This window comes from Antechinus flavipes, chromosome 5, assembly GCF_016432865.1.
Source record: "Antechinus flavipes isolate AdamAnt ecotype Samford, QLD, Australia chromosome 5, AdamAnt_v2, whole genome shotgun sequence".
In the NCBI taxonomy this organism is placed as follows: domain Eukaryota; kingdom Metazoa; phylum Chordata; class Mammalia; order Dasyuromorphia; family Dasyuridae; genus Antechinus; species Antechinus flavipes.
In genome coordinates, this window is record NC_067402.1 from 111,259,175 (window position 1) to 111,286,535 (window position 27,361).

The 27,361-nt window shown below is 39.8% G+C and overlaps 1 protein-coding gene across 1 annotated transcript in view; it reads left to right on the top strand.

Moving 5' to 3' along the window:
• The window catches only part of PLXNA4 (plexin A4), a 650,156-nt gene that overhangs the window by 71,121 nt on the left and 551,674 nt on the right, over positions 1–27,361 (top strand). Inside the window, exon 2 of the mRNA XM_051961546.1 lies at positions 17,501–18,768. Within this exon, the coding sequence (XP_051817506.1) occupies positions 17,584–18,768 (1,185 nt within the window). The 5' untranslated portion in view covers positions 17,501–17,583. The remainder of the gene's footprint in view (positions 1–17,500; positions 18,769–27,361) is intronic.

Below are 27,361 nucleotides of genomic sequence, written 5' to 3' on the forward strand. Positions count from 1 at the left end.
TCCCCCCTGGGACTAGAAGACTGGAAGCTTGAGGATGATCCCTGGGGTGCAGGGCAGCAGTGGCAAAATCTGGGGAGGCTTTATAATTGGGGTGGGGGTGTCCAGAGCCCAGGAAGTTGGCTTTGGCTTTTAGACTGAACTCCCAGTTTGCTTCTACACATTCTGCATTTAGCTTTATGTCCAAACCTACTGATTTTCTTTTTTTTCTTTTTTCTTTTTCTTTTGTTGCTGTTAGTAATAGAAATGTAGAACTTCAAACCAGCCCAAGGGGTAGGTTCCAATGCCAGAGAGCAAATAGGCCAGGTCCTACTTGGGCTGAAGAATCCCTCTTGAGTTTAAATTAGGCCCTTGTTAGTGGGTGGTGGAAGACAGGATCCTCTTTGAGGGAGGTCTCTTGCTGATCACTTAGTAAGCTGAATCTTCAATATGCTCAAGGGTGCAGGGGTGCCCTACAGAATCTGGAAGAGAGAGCCAGAGTAGGAAAAAAGCCCTAGATTAATAGTTAGAAATATTGGGCCTGTCTGCAGTTAAGTAGCTCTATGATTGTGAAAAAGTCCCTGCACCTCTTTGGATCCCAGTTTCTTGATGTACATAAAAGAGAATTGGGCTAAGAGATGGGCTTTAAAAATTCTATTGTCATTTTTGAGGTATGCTGAAACTTTAACTTTTGCATTGCACGGGGTGATTTTGAATAGTTTATCCCCAAACCTTTATTTCTTCAGCATATCTAGGAGAATAATAATAATGAGTGGCATTTACATAACACTTTGAGGTATGCAAAGTACTTTCCAAATGTCTCATTTGATCCTTAAAACAACTCTGTAAGATAGCTGCTATTATTATTCCCGTTTCATAGATAAGGAAACTGATAAGAGTATTCAACTTGGAGCCAGAAAGATCTTGGTTTAAAATCCCACCTCTGCCATTTATTACCTTTGCGACTAGACAAGAATCTTTACCTCTCTGAATTTTCTCATCTGTTAAAATGAGAGTTTTGCTTGTTGGTCTTTAAGTTCCTCTTCAGTTCTAGAACTATGGTCCTAAGGTTTCATAGAAGCCTTAACTCACCAAACCAAGGTCTGGCTCAAATTGTTAATGTGTCCCCTATTCCATTTTCTATCTACTGACTTTTGAAGAAGAGACCCTGAAACTCTAAAACTCCTTGAAGGAGAAATTCTCCTTGGATTTTGCCTCAGTGAGGGACCCCACCTGAGGGAAACAAGATAAACAGTTTCATTTTGTTATCTAGGTGGGATTGGTTCAGTTCTAAGCAAAAAATTCCAACCCTATTCAGTTAAAGAAACTCATTCAATTCTATTCAAATTCAGCCAAAACTCCTATTATAAAAGAACCAATCTAAAATCCTCTCTTTGCAAAGGTTCTAAACATGCCATGCTATGCCATGCTATGCCAACGAGGCCCCTGCCCACTGGATAATATTCTTTTCCAGTGTCATACTCTTTAGCCTCACCTATTTTCCTAATGAGACTTTATGCCTCTCTGTCAGGATTTCTAACCTTACTTCCCAATCCCTATATAAACTTCTTTTATCAATCTAGGTTTTTGGGTCTGTAAATTCCTTTACAGAGAATCTCTGTGCTGCTGGAAGAGGTTTCCCGCAAACTCCCTATCCTTGTGCCAAATCCCAAATCCCAAGGGGGTATAGGAAAGCCAAACCTTTCCATCTGGTTCCCTGAACCCCAACCTGCCACTAGACCTTATCATTTAACTCCTTAGCCACCAGAAACCCTAGTCTCATTTTGGTTCCCTAAATCTAGACCTCACCATTCAGTTCCCTGAAAGGAAACCCCAAAACCTAACCTCATCATATTTTTGGTTCCCTGACCAGGAAACCTGGAAATTTAGATGACCTCATCACCTTTCTATCCATTTTTTTTAAATTTAATTTTTTTAAAATTTATTTTATTTTGATTTATTTAAATTTATTAATTTAATTTAATTAATTTTATTTAATTTTTAAATTATTATTATTAAAGCTTCTTATTTTCAAAATAAATGCAAAGAGTTTCACTCTGGTAAAACCTTGTGTTCCAGATTTTTTCCCTCCCTTCTTCCCATCCCTGCCCCTAGACAGAAAGTAATCTAATATATATTAACCATGTACATTTCTTCTATACATATTTCCACAATTATCATGCTATACAAGAAAAATCAAATCAAAAATGAAAAAAAATGAGAAAGAAAATAAAATTCAAGCAAACAACAAAAATGTGAAAATACTGTACTATGATCCACACTCAGTTCTCATAGTTCTCTCTTGTGGTGCATATTGCTTCTCTCCTTCAGGAACTGGCTTGAATCATCTCACTGCTGAAAAGAGTGAGAATTTCATCGTATAATTATCATTGTATCATCTTGTTGTTGCTGTATACAATGTTCTCTTGGTTCTACACACTTCGCTTAGCATCATTTCATGTAAGTCTCTCCAGGCTTTTCTGAAATCAGCCCACTCATCATTTCTATACAATAATAATATTCTAGAACATACATATATTCCCCGAGTGATGGGCATCCACTCAAGTTTCCAGTTCCTTTCCATTACAAAAAGGGATGCTATAAACACTTTTGCATGTGAGTCATTTCCCCTTTTTTATGATCTCTTTGAGATACAGGTCCAGTAGAGACACTGTTGGATGAAAGAGTATGCACAGTTGGTTTGCTCTTTGGACATAGTTCCATGTCACTCTCCAGAATGGTTGGATCAGTTCACAACTCCACCAACAATATATTAGATTCCCAGTTTTTCCATATCCTCTCCAACATTCATCATTATCCAATCATCACAGCCAATCTGAGAGTTGTGTAGTGGTATCTCAGAGCTGTCTTAGTCTTCATTTCTCTGATTAATAGTGATTTGGAACATTTTTATATGACTATAAATGGTTCAAATTTCTTCATCTGAAGATTGTTCATATCCTTTGACCATTTATCAATTGGAGAATGACTTGTATTCTTACAAGTTTGAGTCAATTCTCTTTATATTTTAGAAATGAGATTCCTCATCAGAACTCTTGGATGTAAATCTCCCCTCTCCCCCCCCCCCCACCCCCAGTTTATTGCTTCCCTTCTAATCTTGTCTGCATTGGTTTTATTTGTACAAAACATTTTAATTTAATATAATCAAAATTATCCATTTTGCATTCCATCATAATGTATTTCTATACATCTTTCAAAGGCCAATTCAAAATGTTTTCTGTTCCATGAAGCCTTCCTTAATCTAACACAGTAACTCTCCCATATATAGACCCTCCCATATTTAAGTCAATTCAACAAACATTTTTAAGTTCTCAATATGTGCCAGAAACAAAGAAAGGCAAAAATATAGTCTTTGTCCTCCAGGAGCTCATGGAGGAGATATGTCATATCTAAGTACTAAAGTACTAAGTACTAAGTACATAAACAAGGTATGTGTAGTAAATTGAAACTGATCTCATTGGCAAGGCACTAGTATCTGGAGGACTAGGAAAGTCTTCTGCACAAGGCTTGGGATTAAGGCTAAATCAGGAAGGAAACCAGAGAAGTTAAGAAGAAAATGCAAATTGAAAGATGATTTCAGGCATGGGCAACAACTAGTGCAAAGGGAGAGGGTTGGGAGATTGAGTGTCATGTTAGAGGAAAAGAAAGAAATCCAGGGTCTCTCTGCTGGAATTTAGGATAATGTGGAGCAGAGTAAAGTGTAAGAAGATTGGAAATGTGAAGAACTGAGGATTTTATATTGCATCCTGGGATAATAGAAAGCCACTGGAGTTTATTGAGGGGGAGTTGGATGACATGGTCAGATTTGTGTTTTAGGAACTCACTTCTGAAGCTGAAAGGAGAATAGATTAGAAAATGGAGAAAACTTGAGTAAGGGAGATCAACCAAAAGGGTATTGTAATTTCCCAGATTTTTTTTTATTAGCGTTTGTACCAGGGTGGCAACTATGTCAAAGGAGAGAAGGAACTCAAATAAGAGATAGATATGGAGAAGATAGAAAGGACAGGAGTTGACAAGAGTTAAAATATGTGAGTCACAAGTCAAGGGATACTTAAGATTGAGTCTGAGTCATTGAAGAATAATTTGCTTGCATGCTATCATACACTTCCACATTTTTTTTTAAACTATAATTATTTGTGTTTTCATGTCCCCCTGCTAGTTGATAGGAATCTTTCCTCAAATTGTGTTTTTCTCCAGTGCCTCCATGCAGTAAGCACCCAATGAATGTTTCTTGAGTAGAATTGATACCAAAGTATCAATTCTTGCATTACAAAGTTCTTCCTGTGCCCTTGTCCCATTTACAAGTAGAAAAACTGAATCCCAAGAAGAATGTCCTGGGGCCATTTTATGGATGACTGGGCTAAAGAACCAGAAGCAGGCTTTGGAATCCAGGTATGGTAGTCTCTCCCACTGCCAGGTTCCCAACAATTTAGGCTTAAAAGCTAATTAAGTAGAGAAAGAAAAAGTCACTGGAGATAAGCTTCTCTCAAGAGACTTTTTTGTTTGTTTTCTAGGGATTATCACCCCTGGGTGTTGTAATCATCACAATTATGAGTATCAGCCCAGCACCTTTTGTAAACTTCACTCTGTAAGCCTGCAACATTGTTATTGCTCAGTATTCCTTGAAGGCCAAGTGTTTCTGTTATTTTCTTCCATCCATCCTGGGAAGGAGAGTGATACTTTGCCTTCTCATCTCTGCTCTTCTCATTTTACCAGTGGGGAAGTTAAAGTATCCCAAAAAAGGAGATATCGAGTGTTTTATAGCCAGATAAGTATAGGAGATAGAGAGCTGATCTCAGCCAATAAGTCCTGGGTTTGAGTCCCATTTCTGATACTGTCTGCTTGACCCTAGGCAAGTCACTAAAATATCAGTTTTCTCATCTATAAAATGAGATTGTTCATACCCCATGGCCTCTAAGAGTTCTCCATCTTTATCTATGAACCTTTAATCCACTGAAGACACAGAGTCATACTTGACAAAGACATTTATCACTACCAAGGCCTCTCCCTTTCATCTTCCAACCTCCAAACAGAAAGTACTGAACAGAAAGTACAGAAAGACCTGAGACATACCTGTGGGAGCCCATTTTACCCCTTGCCATGAATGTAAATTTAGAGGACAGGTCCAACTCCTAATGTAATCGAAGTGTCTGACCTCAAATCCCCAGCAGGATTGTTGCTTTAAGAGAAGCTGGAGAGAAATCTCTGATTTTGCACTCTGACCCCGGGACTCCATTGAGAGTGTTGTGCTTTAAAACCTTCACAGCCAGTCCTGGAGTTTAAAAAAAAAAAAAAAAGCCATTGCTTAGCGACTCTACTACCCAGAGACAAAAAGTCCCTGGAATATAAAGGGCTGTATCGATGCAATAATAAAAAGTTTCATCCTTGGCTCTCTGGAATAGTGCTGTAGTTTCTACTCTGCTCTGTTGGGGACTGAGGGCTTGGCTAGAGGAAGGTAGCCTGACTCCATAGGGGAGCTTCCTTAAGTCCAAAAAAAGAGAAGCTGAAGATGGATGGAGGGGGATGGGAAATGAGCAGGGAGAGGAGAGGAAACTGTGGACAGAGCTTGAGAGGTCTAGCTAAACTCTGATCTCTGTCTGATCTGCTGACAGAGTACCCCATGGAGACTCCTTCCTTTCCACAGTCCAAAAAAAAAAAAAAAAAAAAACTCTGTCCATGGTAATCACGATTTATTAAAAGGAGCCAGGACTAACAGAGAAGGGAGATTAAGTAGCTGAGCTTGGTGCTGAATTTCTCTGGGAGATGACTGGTTGCTGGGAGGCAGTGGGACTCAGCATCTGTGGCTGGCTCTGGCTTCCCTCTTTTCACTTCATCCTCCCCTCTTGTCTGGCCTCTTCCCCTCCTCCTCTCCCATCTCTTGGTTCCTTATTGTTGAGAACACTGGAACAGAAGTAAAAGGGGGAAAGTAGATGGGGGAGGAAGAGTGTAATTGCCTCCTACTTAATTCTACTGTTTGGACTAGTGACATTCTGAATTTTTCCTATATTCTGATTCTGATCTGACAAGTCAAACTTAATTTTCTGGGGCCTTAATATCTTCACCTTTAAAATGGTTAGGAGTAGGGTTGGAAGTTTTGGACTACATGATCTCTCATTTCCTTCCACTTCTCAATCTTATGGTCCTTTGAATAATAGTTATGAAACTGCTACTTTTTCAAGAGGCAGTGTTGAGAAGTGCTCCTCTTAGAAGTTCCACTTTTATATCACAAAAGTAATGATACCTACCTACCCTCAGGAAGACTTTTCTTGATTTTTGCAGATGGAATGTGAAAGGTCTAGCTAGGCTCTGATCTCTAGTGTGGATGGCCTATACACTCCCTAATCCAGTTCCTATCCTGATGAGTGGGACATACTTTACAGAATCTCAGAGTTGTTGGAGATCCAGCCAAACCCTTACTTGAATGGGAATCTATGCTATATAGAATATCTCCAAGAAATTATTATCCAGCTTCTTAGGTATCTGGCTAAAATGGTCAGTGTATTTATTTACAAGGTGATCTATAAGTATAAAGCAGACCAAAGCTAATGGGGCAGTCCTTGGGATTGAATTTGACCCTATTATTGCTGCTAGAACACAAAATAATATCAACCCCCTACTTCTAAACTACTCTTGGTTCAGTAACCTGTACCAAGCATACAGGCTCAATAGGACCAATCTTGTGTTTTTGGTACTTTTCCAAGTAGGTCCTTCCAACCATTTGCCCATCACTCTCCCAAACAAGAGACTTTAATTCTATGAAAGATCCAAAAGTATCATCCCATTGCCTGATCCCAAATATTGGGAATGATGGCCTCAGCACAGAAGGGCTTCCTTTCCACTTGTGCCTGCCACTTTATATTTTTAAGTTCCTAAAAGCTTAGGACCATGAAGAGAGGGTATGTGTTTTGCATAGAATTCACATAATTTGTAGCATTCAAGTTTTTTGAGGGCCTATCCTTTACTTTGCTGAATGACTATTTCCTTCTATCTCTCTCTAGTTTATTTTAAGCTTAGTGTTAGAAGTGACTTCATATCCATTGAGTCTAACTTCACCATTTTGCACATGATGAAATTGAGGAAACTGTTTTGCTCAAAGTCACACATTTATTAAGGAGCAAAGACAATGGAGATGGTCCCTGGCTGTAGAATTGCTTTCTAAGGGAATAGGGTTTTAACAGGATTTTAACAGAGTGATGGATTGTGGTGGGCAGCTACAAAATGTTTTTACCTATTTTGTTTTCTGGAGGGCAATTTAAATTTTGTTTCTTAAATTACCTGGAAAGAGAACCAACATGTAGCAAATGGTAGTGGGGGCATTAAAAAAAAGGGATTTCTCCTAGATCTTCTTCCTGTGGCATAAAAGCATAATCTATATATCCTGAAACTCTAGGGAGAAATACTGATAGAAATTGTGACTATTTTTGTACCCCAGACAACCCCAACACCCTTGTTTTATAGATAGGAAAGCAGAGGCCCAAAGGGTAAATAATTTACCCAGGATCACATAGTTAAATGTCTATGGCTAGATCTGAACACAATTCTTTATGACTTGAAGTCCAATGTTCTATCCACTATGTCATACTTTGTAAGGAAAAGCATAATCCTTGGGATATCATTTTGTATTTAGACTAAATTAGTCACAAGAATATCTCCATTATTAAGGAAGATTATAATTGGACCGAATTCAAAACTCAATACTGATCTATACAGGGTCTGGCCCTAGTTCATCCATCTTTTTAGATGTGAAAACTCTATATAAACCATGATACATGGGATGGAGCAAGGAGCAAAGGATGGACTAACTGACTTCTAAAGACTCCTTTTTATTTCTAATTGAATGTGGAAGAGCTTGTGGGTGGTTCTGAATGTCTTTAGAAAGGAAATCAGATTTTTAATATATTTTGCATTTTGGATGAATTAAACCTTCACTTTTGAATAAACTGTTGTAAGCCTCACTTGGACTCTGATTTGTATAGGGTAAATGATGAAGTTGATATTAGGTTTGGAGACCCTAGTGACCCTGATTTGGAAGGATGGAAATAATCACCAGGTGTAGCTTTGGGTCACTTAGAGTTTATAATTATCTAGTGAGGAAGACATTTATCCAGTAGTAAGATAACAGCTTCATTATAGGATAATTCTAGTTCCATTATCCACCTTTCTGCCTAAGGTTCCCTTTCCCTAGAAAATTTAAATGCTTTATTTTTCCTTTCTAGTTGGTTCATATTCTCACAATGGGTCAACAATATCATCTTTGTATATAAAAGGCAGGATTATTTAAAAAGTTTGTCTATCAGTAGTAGAACTTTAAATATTTAAGGGTTATAGTATCCTCACTGGGGTAAAGAAAAGGTCTTTGACTTTTTCATGCTTGAGACATTTTTTTCCTAGAAAATACTAAAACAGTGAATGTAACAAACTTAACCTTAGGACTGAGACAGTGTGTTGTGTGTGTGTGTGTGTGTGTGTGTGTGTGTGTGTGTGCGTCGTGTGCTGGAGTTTCTACTATTCTTTAGCAAGGGGCATGGAACCAGAGACCTGCCTTGCAAGCTAGGAAATGCCAAGTCTGCAGCTGTAGGGGGATTATTCATGAATGCTTCCCACATTATATATGTATTTAGCCATATATAAGCTAGCTATGCCTATATTGCATGCTGCCTAAGAAGCATAGAAGTAGTGACCACAATCTTTCTCACGATAATATCCACAAACACTGTGATGCATTTGCTTGAATAATCACAGTTGTGACAACAAGGAAAAGTCCTAATTTTCTTTCTAAAAATATACTTATTATAATCATCAGCTTAGTGATCCTCCCATAATTTTTTTTAAAATGTTTTTTTTTCTACAAATACATGTAAAAGTGATGTTTAACATTCATTTTTTAAAAATCTTGAATTCCAAATTCTATCTCTTCTCTTTCCTCTCCTTTCCCTGAGATAGCAAGTAAGCTGATATAGATTATACATGGGCAATCACGTAAAACGTATTTCCATATTAGTCATTTTGTGGAAGAAAATTTGAACTAAAAAAAGAAAGTAAGTGAAAAATACTATGCTTTGGTTTATATTCAGATGCCACTAATTCTTTCTCAGGAGATGGATAGCATTTTTTGTCATCATGGGTCCTTTAGAATTTTCTTAGATAATTTTATCAGTGAGAATAACTAAATCATTGATCATCATATAATATTGCTGTTACTGTGGATAATGTTCTCTTGGTTCTGCTCACTTCTCTCTGAATCAGTTCATGTAAGTCCATATAGGCTTTTTTTATTCATCCTGTTCATCATTCCTTAAAGCACAATAATACTCTGTTACGATCATATGCTACAACTTGTTCAGCCATTCCCCAAGCCTGCTTTGCTTTTTATTCATTCAATATTTATTGAACAGCTACCATGTGTAAATCATACACAGAAATGGGATCTTATGGCTAGACTGTTAAGCTTGGAATCAGAAGATCTAGGTAATTCTACCTCTGTCACTAACTGTGTGACTCTAGTCAAGTCACTTAACCTCTGTGTATCTTAGTCAACTCCCTAGAAATGATCTACTAAAACATAGATCTTGTTATAGAGTTACTGCACTGGGACATCTCCTGATAGACAGATCCTTTGAATATTCATATATGTTTAAGACATCATTTTAAGTTATAGAGATAAGACAATTCCTCTCCTCAAGGAACTCATACTTGTATAGCAAGTCTCAAAAGTCTTAATGTACTTTTAAGCTTTCATAGTTTTAAATGATACTAAGACTTGCCAGGATCCTTCATACACATACTGCTTTAATGGCTTACTAAAAGCCTTTACCCCCTGCATAATCTCTCTTCCACATGATGGTCCTTCAGATATGTGAAGGCGGCTATTGTGTTCCACTTTATCTTTCTCTTCTCTGTATTAACCATTCCTAAGTCTCTTAGCCAATCCTCACGTGGCATCACAACCATGACAGGGGGCTCTGCATCTCTTGGTCCTCTGCCAGCTTCCAAGTGATAAATAGACAAACTGAATTTTCTCCAGGTGATGGAATTACTTGTTAAGACTTTCTGTGGCTTAGATTTGTTTCCTCATGATCCTGTTTGTTTTCCTCTGTACTTTCTATCCTGTCAGATTCTCTCCAAAAATATGACATCCATAACCGAATATAACATCCAAATGTGCTCTGATCAAGGCAGAGTGTATTGGGACTATCACTTCCATACATTAGCTCCTCTACTTTTATTAAGGGGGGAAAGGAAGCAGAAAGGGATAAGCATCTACTAAGCCATGTTACTATGTGTCAAGCTTTACAGATATTATCTCATTTAATGCTTACAACAATTCTTCAAGGTAGGTTCTATTATACCCCCCATTTTATAGTTGAGGAAATTGAAACAGAGGTTAAATAACTTGCCCAATTTCCCACAGCTACTAAGTGTCTGAGGTCATATTTGAACTCAGGTCTTCTTGATGCTCTATCTACTGCACCACCTGTATAACCTTGTTAACAGTGCCTGATTCTGAACTAGCCCTCATACTTATTATAACTACTAGGGACAATTAGATCATCAGACATGACCTTTTTCAGACTCCAGGAAACAGGATCCACTCACAGGATTGAAGGGGATCTACCTGGAAGTCTCTGTAATGAGGAGAGCCAGAATCCATATCCTTGTTGTTGTTGGGGTTCGAGGGGTTTGTTTTATTTTTCTCTGTCCTGTTTTTCTCTGGTTTTCCCCATTATTTGTTTTTTAATCAGTCTCTTTCATGTTGTGAGAAATGAGAGACTAGATATTCCTATCACACATTATTGTTTCTGTGGATTTTTTTTTCTTCCCCTCCCATCTCTGTAATTTCCCCATCCCCAGATGAGGGTGATAAGTGTTTGAGATGCATAACTGTGTCTCGTTTCAGTGCCTAATAGAAGATGGAGAATGAGCTGAGGCACCTTTCTGCTCAGTAAATTTGTAATTACAGGCTTTCTCGTCTCGCCTCTTCGGCAACTAGAGAAATGTAGATTGGTTTGTTGAGGTTTTGTGTGTTTGCAGTGAGAGTGGGGAGTGGGGAAAGCATCTTTCCAGAAGAACAGCGACAGATTGTGTCATGGCTTATAGAGTTTTCACATCTAGAAGGATGGATGAACCAGGTCCTGACCTTGTATAGATCAGTACTGTGTTTTGAATTCAGTCCAACTGTAATCTTTCTTGATGATGGAGATATTTTGTTGGCTGATTTGGTCTGAATACAAAAGGATGTCCCAATGAATATATTTTTTTCCTTACAAAGTATGACTGTGGATAGGACGTTGGACTGGGAGGCATAAAGAACTGTGTTCAAATCTAATCTATTTACTTTGTGACCCTCAGCAATTCACTTCCCATCTCTGAACTATCTATAAAATGAAGAGATTGGAGTAGGATTTGCTATCCTCAAAACTCTAAATCTATGATCTTATAAGCTACTTAATTATCTTATAATTGTCTTGACTTCAATTTTCTTACCTGTAAAAATGAAGGGATTGGTCTGGATGGCCCTCTGAGGGACCTTTCAGCATTCTGTATATGTTCCTATGGTAATCAGAGGTTTGATGTGGGGCTGGAGTCAGGTAGGAAGGGAGATGATTAAAGAGTGGCCCAATTGAGGGGGAAAAAAGACCTGGATGAAGAGTTAGGAAAACTAGGTCCTAATCCTGTCTCTGCCTTTACTTAACTATGTGGCACTGGGAAAATCATGTTATAGTTCAGGACTTCAGCTTCCTGATCCATATAATGAAGAAGAGACTGAATAAGAACATGCTGAAGGTCTCTTCCAGCTCTAAAAAAATTTTAAAGATGAACTGAAAACCTTTATATTTGCATTGAGTGAATGTGAATGGACCATCTTAATGCCTTTAGTTCTTTAACTAAACAGATCTTTTGGGCTTCCCAATCCTTTCTTTTCCTCTCACTTCAATCATGTCCATGAAAGGCAGGATGACATGGTGGTTAGAATATTGGACTCAGTCAGGAAGACCTGGGTTTAATTCCCACCCACGAGCTTTCCTATTTGTACGACTTTGGGCAAGAATCTTAACTTCTCTGATTGTCTCCTCAAGTGTAAAATGATGGAGTTGGAGAAAATGGCTTCCAAGATTCCCTCCTCCATCCCAGTGAGAGATCTATGATCCCATATATCTAATTGAGATTGCAGGTAAGAGAAGGTTAGAGTATTTCATTTGTAGTGATAACTCTGTAATCCTGTGCTTTGAAGGATCCTTGGAATGGAAAAGCATTTATTAATTGGTTACTATATACCAGGTATTGGGCTTGAGTGTTGGAAATACAAAAAGAAAAGGGAAAAAATATCTTCTCTCAAAGATCTACCACTCTAATTTGGGAAGATAACAAATAGAAGTGGATTCTGCCGTAAGGCTGATGACAAGGTCCAGGAATCCTTAGGGTGTAGCAACAGGATATGTGGCAATTGGCATAAGTGGCCAAGTATGCCTTGAAACCAATGTCTTGAGGGTTCTAAGTCAATAACTCTCAGAAGGTTAGAGCTTGATGGGATCTGAGTAGGAGAGTGGAACATTTGAGGAAGGAGTTTGAAGATAGTCCAGTGGTTTCTTCCTTTTGTCACTCAATGAGGAAGTATATGCCCCAAGTCTTTCTCTTTTCTACAGTAAACATAACCAATACCACAATACCACTTAAGTGTAAACAGGAATGAAGATTTTAGGAGCTTAGGCACTGAGGAGAAGCTATTTTGGTTTATATATTCATAGAGACTTCTTCCTTTGGATTTGTGCCCCAAGTAATAGAATGATTCTCTCTCTGCCTCTCTGTCCCTCTCTCTCCCTCTCCTTTTCTCTCTCTGTCTCTTTCTGTCTCTGACTCTCTGTATCTCTCTGTGTCTCTCTGTCTCTGTGTGTGTCTCTGTCTGTCTCTGTCTCTCTATCTCACTCTTTTTCTTATTGTTTCAAGAAGTTAATCTCAGTTCCCTCATTATCTAATTCTAGTGAGAGAATAGCAAGGTAATAGAGCATTTCTGATCATTCCTTTCCTTCCTCCTTTTCCATTAAAATCCTATGGGGAAGCTTAGATTTTGATTGTTTATTTCCTTCAACCTAGGTAATATCCTCATAGTGGGTCAGTAATATTGAGTTTATGTGTGAAGGCTGGGGAATCTATGAAGAAAGTTCAAAATTGCAGAAGCCTCATTCAGACAGTGCTGAAATGGCACTGATGGCAGAAGCCTCTTCCCTTTATTAGAAGCTGTTTTGCCCCTCTCCCCCCTGAAGTGCCTTCATGATAATATTTCTGGGCAGTTATGTTCCCCCACAGGCTTACCTTTCCTACAGATCTTCCAGGCACCAGTAGAATTTGTGTTTCTGGTCATGTGTCTTTTGGGTTTTTATTAATCAGAAGAGGGCTTCCCATTCTTTCTTATCCCAGGAATTAAGTTATGATTTCCAGGTTCCAAGATAGCAGCGACATCTCCTTCATATCCAGTAGGAGGATGATTGTAGGATCATGGATTTAGAAATGGGGAGAACTTTAGTGACTTTCTAGTCCAATTCCTCTGTATTATAGAGGAAACTGAGGCAGGTAGACTGATATGCCCAAATTATACAAGCAGTGTAAACATTTTGATTCTGAAATCAGCACATTTTCTACTATAAGGTGAATGTCAAGAAAAAAATAGTGGGAATACAGATGAAAAAATTGGAATACTCTTCCCTCAAAGAGCTATCATTTTAATTGGAAGAGACATTTCCCCAATTCATTCCATTCCAAGGATCCCTCAAAGTATGGAATTCTATCACAAATGTAATAGCCTAATCTTCCTCCACTCCCAGTCTCAACTAGGGAACATAGGATCATGGGTTTATCACTGGAAGGATTTATCATTGGAAGCTATCTTCTCCAATTCCCTCATTTTATAGATGAGATTCTTATCCAGGATTATACAGGTAGTAAATAACAGGAATGGAAATTAATCCCAAGTAACCACTACGCCATCCTGCCTCTCATGAGCATGATTAAGTGAGAACAGGAGAAAGGATTAAGAAAACTAGCAGATCTATTCATTTCAAGAAATATGGAGTTGGGATAGTCTGTTAAAAAACTATACTATTCCCTTCAAGTGATCCCAATTCCTGTCTTCAGAATTCCTTAGGGAGATGACTTTGCTTCCCAACAAAGCAGCCATCTCTGCTGACTTCTTCTATTTAGACAGTTTAGCGTGTAGAATCACAGGTTTTATAGCTAGAAGGAACCTAAATAGTAATGTAGCCTCATCCCTTTATTTTATACATGAGGAAACTGAGACTTTGAGAAGAAAGGAATGAAGAAAAGAAGGAAAGAAGGGAAAGGAAAGAAAAGGAGAGGGGAAATAAATATTTATTAAGTACTTACTATATGCTGGGCACTGTGCTAAGCACTTTACAAATATTATTTCATTTGATCCTCACAACAACCTAGGGAGGTAGGTGCTATCCCTATTTTATCCCCATTTTATAGTTGACTAAATTAAAGTGACTTGCCTGGGATCACACAGTTACTAAGTACCTGAGGCTAGATCTGAACTCAGATCTTCTTGACTCTAGTCTGTCTCCACTGTGCCAACCTGACTGCCTCTGGTTTCCCTTTTAGAAGGGAAATGGCCTTTTAGGATTTCTAGCATTCATCATACAGTAGAAAAGGTGCTGGTTTCAGAGTGAGAAGAGCTGACCTTGCTTACTATATGAGCAACATTTGAACTCAGGATCCCTGATTTCAAATCTAAGATTATTTCTGCCATGCTGTATTGCCTCTAGTGCTGTGAATTCATATTTATTGATGAAACTGGAGGAGGAAGGAAATACTGCTATTTACAAGTCCTGAAGTCCTATTCATTTGTGTAACAAGATCTGCACAATTCTGACTTTGGCTGAGGTTGTCGCTTCTGGATGATATTATCTTTTTATTTTAAACCCTTTCAGCTTCTGCTCATTTGTAATTGCAGCAGTCCAGCTGTCTGCACTGCTTCTTATTAGCATTTCCTCCTGGTGCCTGAGGCTCCCCTTCTCTCCACCCAGTTTTAGGGGAAATTCCACAGAATTGGGATATTTCCCTGAGCACCCCCCCACCCCCCATCCCTTAGCAGTTTTGCCCTGAATTTACATAAATTGGAAGCTAGAGAAACAGATCCTCCTGGAAACTGGCAGAAAGCATCTTGAAAGGACATGAATTGGGTCATTAGAACTGAAAGTTTTCCTGCAGAGGGTGTTATTTATTTATTTACTCCACTACTTAAGGCATTCCCCCCCCACCCCCTTTTAATGAAAACCTCTCTGAGGAGGCCCTACAATGGTTCACAGCCAAGAACTGCCTTGTTATGATGACATTAGGGCTCGAAGCTGGGCAGCCTACCCAGAGGATTTTGTTTGCTTGCTTCTATAGTTGAGAGGGTTTGGGGATTTGGATTTCTAATTTGGTTCTTATTGGCTGGTCAAAGGAGGGTGGAGAGGGGAAAAAAAAAGGATGCTGGAGAAGGCTATATGTGTGTGGATATGAATGAAAATATATTCATTCTTGCAGCAATTAAATGCCTTCTGTTATTATATACTTTCTGTGTACCAGGCTAAGAAAAAGCAAAAATAATTCTTGCCTCCAACATATAAATAACCAGCTCTTGTTGTTTAGTTATTTTCAGTCATGTCTGACTCTATGTGAACCCATTTGAAATTTTCTTAGACATTGGAGTAGTTTGCCATTTCCTTCTCCAACTCATTTTACAGATGAGGAAACTGAGGCAAATGAGGTTAAGTGACTTGCCCAGCCTTACACAGCTAGTGTCTAAGGCTGGATTTGAACTCAGGAAGATGATTCTTCCAGACTCCTGGTGTTCTATGCATTATGGAGTCTCTGAGCTGCCTCAAGTAATTAACTACCTAAAAGTGGATAGAGGGAAAAATCTTAGAAGGAACAGAACTAGTATCAAGGTTAATTGGGAAAATTAACAGAAATGCCTCTGCAGAAGTTGGCATTTGAGCTATATTTGAAGGAAGTTGGGGATTTAAGAATTGGAAGAAGAGGGAAGAGTCCTCCAAGGCTTGCAGAAACCACAGGTCCAAAGGCAATGAAACTAGATGGTTCATCGACAGTAAACAATAGAGCCCTGTGTTTGGCATTGGGAGAGATAGAAAGGTATTTTGGATGTGCCATATACAACCATGGTCTAGGGGATATCAAATTGGGCTTGCAGTCAGAGGGAGCTGGACTCAGTCTATTTCTGATACTTTCTGGTTGTGAGAGGCTGGGCAAAATCATTTAACTTTTGTTCCAATTTGTTCCAATTTGCTCAAAGAGATTTCACTATCAAGTTGTAGTTTGAGGGCATGGAACCTTTCTCTGCCTCCCCCCTCCCTGTCCTTTCTCCCCTTCTCTCTCTATATGATGGAGACAAACATATGTACTTCTTTCTCTCTGTCTCTGTATCTCCATTTCTTTGTGGCTTCCTCTCCCTCTCTCTTTCCTATCTTGAAAAAAATAACAAATTTTCCATGTACCTACATGGAAGATGCACATAGAAACTAGCTCACCCACAGCAATGTCTATAGAGAGGAAGCATCCTCTAGGGACCACCATACAGAAGATGCTTAATGCATGTTGTAAGCATGTATTAATACAGGTGAATACATGTTAGTTGAACTGAATTCTTCCATCAATAACATGATAGTCTGGGAGCCAAGAATTTCTAGTTTTTGCTGCAAATTTCTTCTTCTCTCTTGCTCTGGATTCAGTTTCTTGTGGATCTCCAATAGCATCTCAACCCTGGGTCCCTGTTGATGTGGCTAGCCGGTTATGGCTGTTCTAGTCACCAGTGGTAGGAGTTGAGTCAGCCAGATTCTAGTCAGAGAGGGCATAATAGAAAAAAAAAAACACAGGGTTTCACAGTCCAAAGAACTGGCTTCTACCCTCCTCATAACTCCTCATTAGATGTGTGGTCTTAGGCAAGTCACTGGATTTTTTTCAAATCGAATTTCCTCTTCTGGAAAATGGACATAAATCAGCTTGACTCCAAAAGTTATTGTGAGATATCAAATAAAGTATTGCATGAGATAGGGTATTTTGTTATCATAAAATGCCATATAAGTGCAAGATGTGTCTGTTAATAATAATGATAACAGCTAGCAAGGATAATAGTAAGTTTTGCAAAACACTATAAATATGAACTCATTTGATCCCCAGGACAATTCTGGGAGGTAGGTGCTATTATACCTATTTTTACAGTTGAGAGAATGGAAGAAAAAAGAGTTTGTGACTAGCTCAGCTATCTAGTTATTAAGTGTCTGAGGCCAGATTTGAATTCAGGTCTTTCTGAGGTAAGTGCAGGGTTTCTTTCACCTAATTGTCTCTTTATTAACATACTCATCTAAAAGGTTCTGCTTCCCTGTGTGCTAAATGCTCTGAGAACCCTTAATAATAGGCCTTAGAGTAGATTCAAACTCTGGTTTCCCCCCATCCTCATTGGTTGTTTTTTTCCTCCTCCTTACAGGGAAGACCCATCCTGGGTCCCGCTCCTTTGAAGTGCCTCTTGGTGTGTGACTATTCCGGTGGCCAAGAGGACCCGTTTCTGAGATGAAGGCCATGCCTTGGAACTGGACTTGTCTGCTCTCCCACCTCCTGCTGCTGGGGATGGGGTCTGCAGCCCTTCTCTCCCGACAGCCCCCATCCTCTGCCCAAAAGCGACCTTTTCTCACTTTCACCACAGAGCCCACTGAGGGCTTCAACCACCTCGTGGTGGATGAGAGAACAGGACACATCTACCTTGGGGCTGTCAATCGTATCTATAAGCTGTCCGGTGACTTGAAGGTCCTGGTGACCCATCAGACCGGGCCCGATGAGGATAACCCCAAGTGTTACCCGCCCCGAATTGTCCAGACCTGCAACGAACCCCTCACCACCACCAATAATGTCAACAAGATGCTGCTCATTGACTACAAGGAGAACCGGCTGATTGCTTGTGGGAGTCTCTACCAGGGTATCTGTAAGCTTCTCAGGCTGGAGGACCTCTTCAAGCTGGGAGAGCCCTTTCACAAGAAGGAACACTACCTGTCCGGGGTAAACGAGAGCGGCTCCGTCTTTGGGGTCATTGTCTCTTACAACAACCTGGACGACAAGCTGTTCATCGCCACTGCCGTGGATGGGAAGCCAGAGTACTTCCCTACCATCTCCAGCCGTAAATTGACCAAGAATTCAGAAGCCGACGGGATGTTCGCTTATGTCTTCCACGATGAGTTTGTGGCCTCCATGATTAAGATACCTTCCGACACCTTCACTATCATCCCTGACTTTGACATCTATTATATCTATGGATTCAGCAGCGGCAACTTTGTTTATTTTCTGACCCTCCAGCCAGAAATGATGTCTCCTCCAGGTTCCACCACCAAGGAACAAGTTTATACCTCCAAGCTGGTGAGGCTGTGTAAGGAGGACACGGCCTTCAACTCCTACGTGGAGGTGCCCGTCGGCTGCGAGCGGAACGGGGTGGAGTATCGCCTGCTGCAGGCCGCCTACCTGTCCAAGGCCGGGGCCTTCCTGGCCCGGACCCTGGGGGTTCGCTCTGACGACGACATCCTTTTTACTGTGTTCTCCAAGGGTCAGAAGAGGAAAATGAAGTCCCTGGATGAATCGGCCTTGTGCATCTTTGTCCTGAAGCAGATCAACGATCGCATCAAGGAGAGGCTGCAGTCCTGTTACAGGGGGGAGGGCACTCTGGACCTCGCCTGGCTCAAAGTGAAGGATATCCCCTGTAGCAGTGCGGTGAGTCAGGGCTGGCCTTCAGAAAATCTGACTGGGGACCAGTGGGACACCATAGCAGTGGGGAGTCCTAATAATCATTTCTCTAGTGGCTTTCAAATTTCCCATTGCCCAGAAATCCTTTTTTTTTCTTTCTATTCTTCTTTGAATTGATAAAATATTTATTGATAATTTTCTCTTTCTATTATTTTCACAAACTACTTTGTGAAGTAGATAGGACAATATTACTGTTCTCAATTTATAACTCCAGGGAACCAAGAATGGTGATTACATTTCTCCAAGCCCCAGTTTCCCTTTTTGTGGGATTGCGAACAGGATTCTAAGAAAAGTAAAATGACTTATCTCACATCATATAGAATGGAAACCCCAATCTTGTGTTTTTTCCACTACATTACACTATCTCAGCATTTATACTTCCTTTCTTCCCTAAAGCAACAGATTTTGATTATATTTTATTTTAATTACCTATGAACAATAATAAAAATATAGCATTTATGTAGCTTTTACAAAGTACATTATAAGTATTATCTCATTTGATAATTATAACAGCCTTGGAAAGATCATGAATCCCCATTTTACAGATGAGAAATTAAATGACTTGTCGAGAGTTATACAGCTCGAAAGTATCTTAGGCTAGATTCAAATTCAGGTCCTGACTCCAGATCTAATGCTCTATTCACTCTACCACCTAGTTATGTATTGTTTCCTTTTCCCCTAGTAGAAATAAAGCTCTTTGTGTGCAAGAAATATTTCCCATTTTTTCTTTGTATCCCCAGTACCTGGTACAGTGGTACATAGTAGGTGCTTGATGAGTGATTGTTGATTTAAATGATTAAATATTAGAAATTGCTGCTAAGAGGGGAGAATCTTATTGAAGAAATGTTCACATTTGGTTCCATGCCGGACACTAAAGAGAGAGAGTAGATAATATGCTAAGCTGTATTACTTGCAGTAATAGAAAAATATACTTGTCTAGTTTATGGTGTTAGTCAGTGAGTAAGATAGTATGGTGTAGTAAATAGGGCAGCAGACTTGGAATCAGGAAGGCTTGAGTTACAATTCAACCTGGGATACTGTATGAGTCTGGACAAATTACATGCACTCTCTTGAGCTCACTTTTCTCATCTGTAAAATGAAGGGTCTGGACTCCATGAGACTCTAAGTACTTTCTAGATTTAAATATTTTTAGGCTTACTTGCTTGTTTGCCTGAAAATATGATAATGTTGTATATAAATACAATAAGATGCATTTTTCTAGAAATTTAGCATGAAGGATTCAGTGGGTGAATGAGTACATTAAATCTTAAATCTGGAATGGGAGACTTATCTTGGTTCCTTTCTTTTCTTCTTTGGCTATGCTGATTGAATTCCAGCTTCAGAGAAGGCATTCTGGGAGATAGTTTTTTTTTTCCCCAGATTTGAGGAGACTGTGACTTGAACATAGTTTTGGTGCTTGGGGAAAACAGCAAAAAACATGACGGCAGATCAGCCCTGTAACTCATAATGTTTAAAAAGATACAGGAAAGAAATTGAGACAAATTGTCTTGCATGGTAGGTAGTGGATATCTCAGGACATGACCTCTTTTGAGTGAGACTGTAGGGACTGGCCCTTGATGGGGTTGACCCAGAAACCACTGGATACCTTAAGGTTATTACAAGGCAGGCTGCCTTTCTAGGAAGGAGCTGTGTTGGACAGGACCAGTAAAATACTTTCCTGGGATGTGATCACAGGGTAAAGAACGATAAATCTTGAAGATCCCTAATTTAATCAATTCTTCCTAAATTTTCATATCTTACAACATTTGTATATATATGCCTGAAGACATGAAAATGTTGTCAAAATGTAAATACAATAGAATGTAATATTGTATAATATATTTTTTAAAACATCATTTCACATTTTTGGCCTCCTCTAAATTTTGATGCCTTAGGGAAAAGGGGCAGTTATCTTGCCCTAGGAATGACTCTGTATGGTTTATTCCCAGATGGATGCAGTAAACTCTAAGTGCTCAGAGTAGCACATTGTCATAAATATATTTAATTTAATACTTAAAGGATATGTGATTTCATAGGTGTGATACTTGATTTATAAAGATTGTAAATCCCTCCATATCTTTAATCATTGGTTTCATGAGTTGCTGGGATTAAAATAACCCATCATTGGATATGGTGATGATCCTCTCACCTAATTATTAAGGCTGATCCTCTCACCCTACCCCACTTCCTTACTTAACAATACATTGGGGGATGTAGAGATGGAAGCAGGAATTAGAGAAGAAGGAAAGCAGAGCTTAGATGATGATGATGATTAATTCAGGTTGTAATCATTCCACAAGCATTTGTTATACTACTATTGTGGACTCTACTGAAACATTCCCCTTCTTCAGGGGGATTTTCTCTGGCCCCCATCCAGTCACTTGAGTCTTCTCTCTCTAAAATTACTTTCTATCTTGTACATACCTATTTATCATATGGATGTTATATGTACCTATTTGCTTGTTTCTCCATTAGGAGGTATTTTCCTTGAAGACAGAGATCTTTTTTTGGTGTTTTTTGGTTTTCTTTTTGTCTTGGTACTAGTGCATGACTGGTACTTTGTAAGCACCTAATAAATGCATGTTGACTGCCTCAGATAACAGAATACCTGCTTCAACAATATTAAGTTCTGTAAGGGGAGATATCAGATCTATGTAAAAGTACATACAAAATGAATACAAGGCTATTTTAGGAAGTTTGGGTACAGCTCAAAGGATTAGAAAATGCCTCCTGGTAAAGATGGTGTTTGAGCTAAACTCAAACTGAACTTGAGGTGAAGGAAATTAATGATTTTAAGAGACAGGGGTAAAGAGGGAAGGCATTCCAGGCTCAGGATGGGAATCTGTATATGCAAAAGTGTGGAAGTGGGAGGTGTAATATGTGTGAGGAACATCAAGAATACTAGTTTGGTTGGACTGAAGAGTGCATGAAAGGGAGTAATGTATTTTAAATAGATTGGAATCAGGCTGTGAAGGTTTTTTAATCTGAATCATTGTCTTATATGGCCAGCTGACCATGGTCCTGGAACAGGAGTTTAGACTCTTGGTTTGTATTCCCAGCTCCAGTTATTGACTATGTATTCATGAGTAAATAGGTTTATAGAATGTGTGTACATATCTGCTAGTGCATCCTCAATCTCTACATAAGTAACTCTCTAGGAATTGACATTTGTGTCTTGCAGTTTCTTTGGTAACACCAGGTTTTTGTGAGATCTTGAGGAAATAGAAGTGCCAAAGGGCTTTTGGGGACTGCTTTCCATCAAAGATTCGGTAGGAGAGGCCTGCCTTTTAAAATAATAAGCAATAGAAGCAAGAGTGGCTTTCTGAGTCACACAGGTGAATGCCTTGTGTGCTAGGGACAGAGGGGAAAGGTATTGTGATGTCCTTTCTGTCATAGAAAAAGTGAACTCGTATTTATTGAGGGTATCTGTGTAGTATAATGAATAGTGTTGAACCTGGAGACAGGAATCTTCAAGTTCAAATCTGACCTCAGATACTTACTATCTATATACTATGGACACAAATAAGACACAGTCTTAGTTTCCTCAACTATAAAATAGGGATAAAAATAGTACCTGCTTTATAGGACTGTTGTGAGGATTAGATGAGTATATTTATAAAGAATTCCTTCTCTCCTTCCTTCCTTCCTTCCTTCCCCCTTCCCTCTTTCCTTCCCTCCTTCCTTCCTTCCTTCCCTTCCTCCTACTCTCCTTCCTTCCTTTCTTCTTTCCTTTCTTCCCTCCTTCCTTTTTTCCTTTCTTCCTTTCTTCTTCCCATTTCTCTTCCCTTCCCTTCCTTTCAGTGTGCTGGAAATTTTCATAAAATAATCAGGGAAACAGGACTGACTGATGTCAGGACTGGACTTATTGGAGCCAGATAAGAAGGTTTTGATTTTTCTTTTGCCCTTAATTAGCCCTTTCAAGTTTGAGACAAGTTTGGGGCTAAGGCAAGAAGGAAGCCAGTGGAAACCTCACACAGGGCTGGAGCTGTCTCTTCTGCCAGGCTTAGATGCATGGTATCCATTCCCTTTGATTTGATTGATATCCAGTTTACTTTCATTAGATGTTCTGGCTGTAATTTACCTGTGCTCAGTTCAGACCACATAGGTACCAAATAAGCTTAATAGGATCACATGATTGAGGTATATTGAGGATAAAACTTTCCCTCCTTTCCTATTTCAAGTCAGGGGGAATGGATCTCTTAGACTTCCGCAATTTCCTCAAGGGCTGAGGTGTGGAAGGAACTCTATCCTGAAATTGCTATCTCCTAAAGAAAGCAAGAGGAAGGCAGATAAAAAACTAGGACATTTACCTTCAATATTTCAGTAAGACAAGGGTCATTTCTGCATTTAATGCTGTGGCTTTGTCTAGATGTTTACTAAGAAGATAAAATCAGCCATCATTTATTTATTTATCTATTCATTCATTTATCTATCTATCTATCTATCAATCTATGATCTATGTTGACTCTTCCTGACATTTCATACCATGATGCACTTTCAAGAAAGAATTTTGCTTCACCACACCCTGCCCTTTTCCTGCTCTAAATTCATCTCACCTTAAAACCAGGAGAATGGGCAAGCTGCCCATTAACCCTGGTTGGCAGTGGGAAGGTGGTTGTGAGCTGTAGGCTGCTGAATAGGTCCTGTTATCATCTCTGGTTCTATCAAGCAGAAAGACAAGGCTGGTCTAAAATACCCCTGAGGTTTCCTCCAGCACAGTTAAAGGTCTGTTCAAGTAGAAGTTCAAGTAGAAGAGGCAGGAGGTGGAGCTTGCCATCCTGGGGGACCTCAGAGGACATTAATGGTCTTTTAAAAAAAATCCTAAATGAATTGTGGTAGGTAGGTTAGCTCTGCTCCCATCAGAGATAAGGGCTAGCTAGCCAGTAAGGAGAGATCATCTCCTGGGACCGTGTGGTATATTTCTGCTGCTATAAAAATGGATTTTGCAAACGTGAATCCCAGAATGGACATAGGGTCTAGTGCCTGGGGAAGAACATGAGATGAACAATGGGTATGAGTGAAAGAGGAAGCTATCTGATTTCATCATCCTGTGCGTTTCTTTTCTGATGCCCTCCCCACCATCTCACCAAAGAAAGGGAGGCACCCCAGAATAAGCAGAGCAGTGTTCGTAAATTCTTTTTGAGAGGACCAGGAGAGTAGGAGAGAGGCAGTATTACATAACTGGATTCAGGCATCAGAACCACTTGTCTTGGGACAGAAGTAGAGGCCCAGAGAAATTGAAGTTGAAAGAGGTGGAGGGAGAAAGAGAAAGTAAGAGGAGAAGGAAGGGAGAGAGAAAAGGGGGAAGGGAGAGAGAGTGAGAGAAAGAGAGAGAAAGAAAGATAGAGGGAGAGGGAGAAAGGGAGGGAGAGAGAGAAGGAGAGACAGAAGCACACACAGAGACAGATGGGGAGAGGGAGAGAGAAAGAGAGAGAGGGAGACAGAGATAGAGACATAAATAGAGACAGAGACAGACAGACAGACAGACACACACACACACAGAGATAGAGGCAGATGTACAGAGACATAGATGAGAGAGACAGAGACAGAGAGAGAGACAGAGAGAGAGAGAGACAGACAGACAAAGAGAGAAAGAGAAGGAGAGAGGGGGGAGGGAGAAAAAGAAGGAGGGAAGAAGTCAGTTTTGGGGATCAGGTATGGGAGTGGAGACAGTTTTTAATGTCCCTGTTCATTCATACATTTTCTGATGCCCTGTCCCCATATCTAGCAAGTGAGGAGAGATATCCCAGAAAACTCCCAACAGATTAGTGCCTGTAAATTATTCCTATTCTCTCAGAAAGAGAGGAGTAGAAAGGTGTAGTTTTATAGCACTGGAGCTTGTCATCTAAACCGTTTGTCTTGGGAACCAGGGGACCTAAGGAAAAAACAAATAAAACCAACACAACATCCCAAGCTGATTTCACTAATGATAATTCGGGATGCTTAATGATATAATTATTTAATTTCTATTCCTGAGAGGGGCTTTTGGTTGTGCCCTTTCAGGTCTAAGTCTATGATCCTTGCGGTCTTATGATATCTGCCTCCCCTGCCCCCCAGCCCCATCTGGACCAGTCTGCTCTCTCCTCAGCTGCACAATCCAAGATGCCTCTTGGGTTAGTGATGCTGCTGCTCTAAATGGGCTGCAGAGAATTCAGATCATGACTGGGACCCTTGAGATGAGGGGGCAGCATCCTGATACCTGAAAGCCTTAAAGTTCCTGACTCCTGGAAGACTCTGGAGCCCTCAGCAGGCCAGGATAATGGGTCTTAACACGCCCAATCTTTCACTCTCATGTAGCTACCCTGTTTCCTCACCAAGCCTGGGAGTGACCTCGGATGGGCTTCTGCATTGGAAAAATAGTCAGGAGAGCAAGATCTCTCCTGGGCCCATTTTTCCAATTCTGTTTTCCGGAGCTATATCACCTGTCACACCTTTTCATCAATCATCTCAGTCTTCTTATTCAATTCAATTAATTTAACAAGCTTGCACACCTATGATGTGCCGGGCTCTATCATTTCTCAGAACTCCTGGATGTAGACATTCTTTCCATCAGTGCAGATCTGCTCCTTCTGGGCTGCCATCCAAAGGCCTTGAGATCCCTTTCTGCTTAGTGAGTTGCCTTCAATGCTGAAAAGTGGCCTAGCCCAGGGTCACAAGGCAGCCCATATCAAAAGCTGGCTTATGCACTGGGCTTCCTGGCTCTGAGGTCAGCTCTCTGTCCACTTCACCAGGAACTGAGGATATAGGGACAAAAATGAAGCAGACCCTCCCTGCAAAAGCTTACAGTCTATCGTGAGAAAAAGATACGTGAGAGAAGGAGGAAGGGAATAAGCATTTATTTAGCACCTACTATATAGCACAGGCAAAGTGCTAAAGACTTTACAAAAGTCCTTATTTCACTCATTTCATTTTCACAACAATCCTGGGAGATGGGTGCTGTTATTAACTCTACATTACAATTGAGTAACTGAAATTAAATGAATTGCCTAGGGTATACAGTTAGAATATATCTGAGGCTACATTTGAACTCAGGACTTCCTGACCTTAGGCCCCACCTAGCCACCATCACTTTTGCCTTTTTTATATCCCCCGAACCTAGAACAAAGCCTGGCATGTGGTTGGATATTAATAAAGATTTATGGATTATTGGTGTCCTAGTTTCCCCATTCTCTATAGCCAGTCCGTCCTCCCCAGCTAGTAGCAGCACTGAGAACGTGAAAATTTAGAATGAGCAAAAAGCCACCTAAGATCAAAGACTTTTCTTACATATAGATATCTTATATCCTGGAAAGGTCCTTTCTCTTCCTTTCTCTTGAAAGCCGAATCCTAACTAATTGGGAACTGTTTGCTGTTGTGATTGAGTTTAGTAATATTAATAACAACAGTCAACATTTATATGGCATTTTTGGGTTTCTAAGATATTTCTGAACATTTTTTTCTCTATTCTCACAACAGTCCTGGCTATTATTATCCCCATTTTACAGATGGGTAAAGTGAAATAAGCAGAAGTTAGATGATTTGCTTAAAGGGAGACAACTAGAGAGACTATCCACTGCAGTTGGAGGCCTTTGTGCTCCATGCATGCTACTGATTTGGACCCTGGCATCCCGAGCTCCGAATCATGAAGGAAAAAAGAGCATTATGATGGAAGATGATGGGAGTGGAGTGATTGTCCATGACGAGTGGGCTCCAGCACCACAGGATCTTTCTGCTCTCTAGGAGCACGGATCCTCCTGTTGCCTTCTCCAATTAGCAACTGGTATTTCTCTTGTCCTACGGCTAGCTAACCGCTGCCTCCTGCTCCCCTAATCCCCATGATTCACAGTTGTTTATCTGCCTCCGGGTAAACTCCTTTCCCTTTCAACCTTTCTTCGAACTTTAATCCTAGTTCAGCTCAGTCCTCCCCCAACACGGTCCCGAGACTCCTGTGCCCTCCACCCTTTGCAAATTCTGCTCTATCATTAACAAACTCCCTTTCTTCCAGGGGCTTATGTTCTCAAATTCGTTTCCATTTTCTGGGTCTCTCAGAAACCTGACACTCTAGATCAGGCTTTCTCAAACTTCCTCCATTGAGACCCCTTTTCGGCCAAGAAATTTTTACCCAGCACCGGGTATATATAGGTTTACAAAATAGGCACACAAACCAGACATTTATTGATAATAAATCACAAGGAAATTTATTTTTAAAACATTTTTTCATGTACATATAATTTTGCCATTTCTTAAAGACAAAAGCAAATTTGCATACTAATGAGATGGATGTACTTATTTATCTTTCCATAAAGAATGAAATCTTGGCTGGCTATTTGATGCCTTTTACTGTTGCCAAACTTTTTGCGAGTCCTACTTTCAGCTACATGACCCCACATGAGGTGGCGACCCATAATTTAAGAAGCTTTTCTCTAGAAGATGCTTTATTTTTAGCAGATGGAAATAGTGCTAGCCGTAGGGTTTGTTGTATTTGTGAGCTGGGGCAAGTCAAGTCTTAAGCTTCAGTTTTTTCACCTGTAAAATGGGAGTGATAGTACTTTCAATTCAATTCTGTGAGCATTTATTAAAC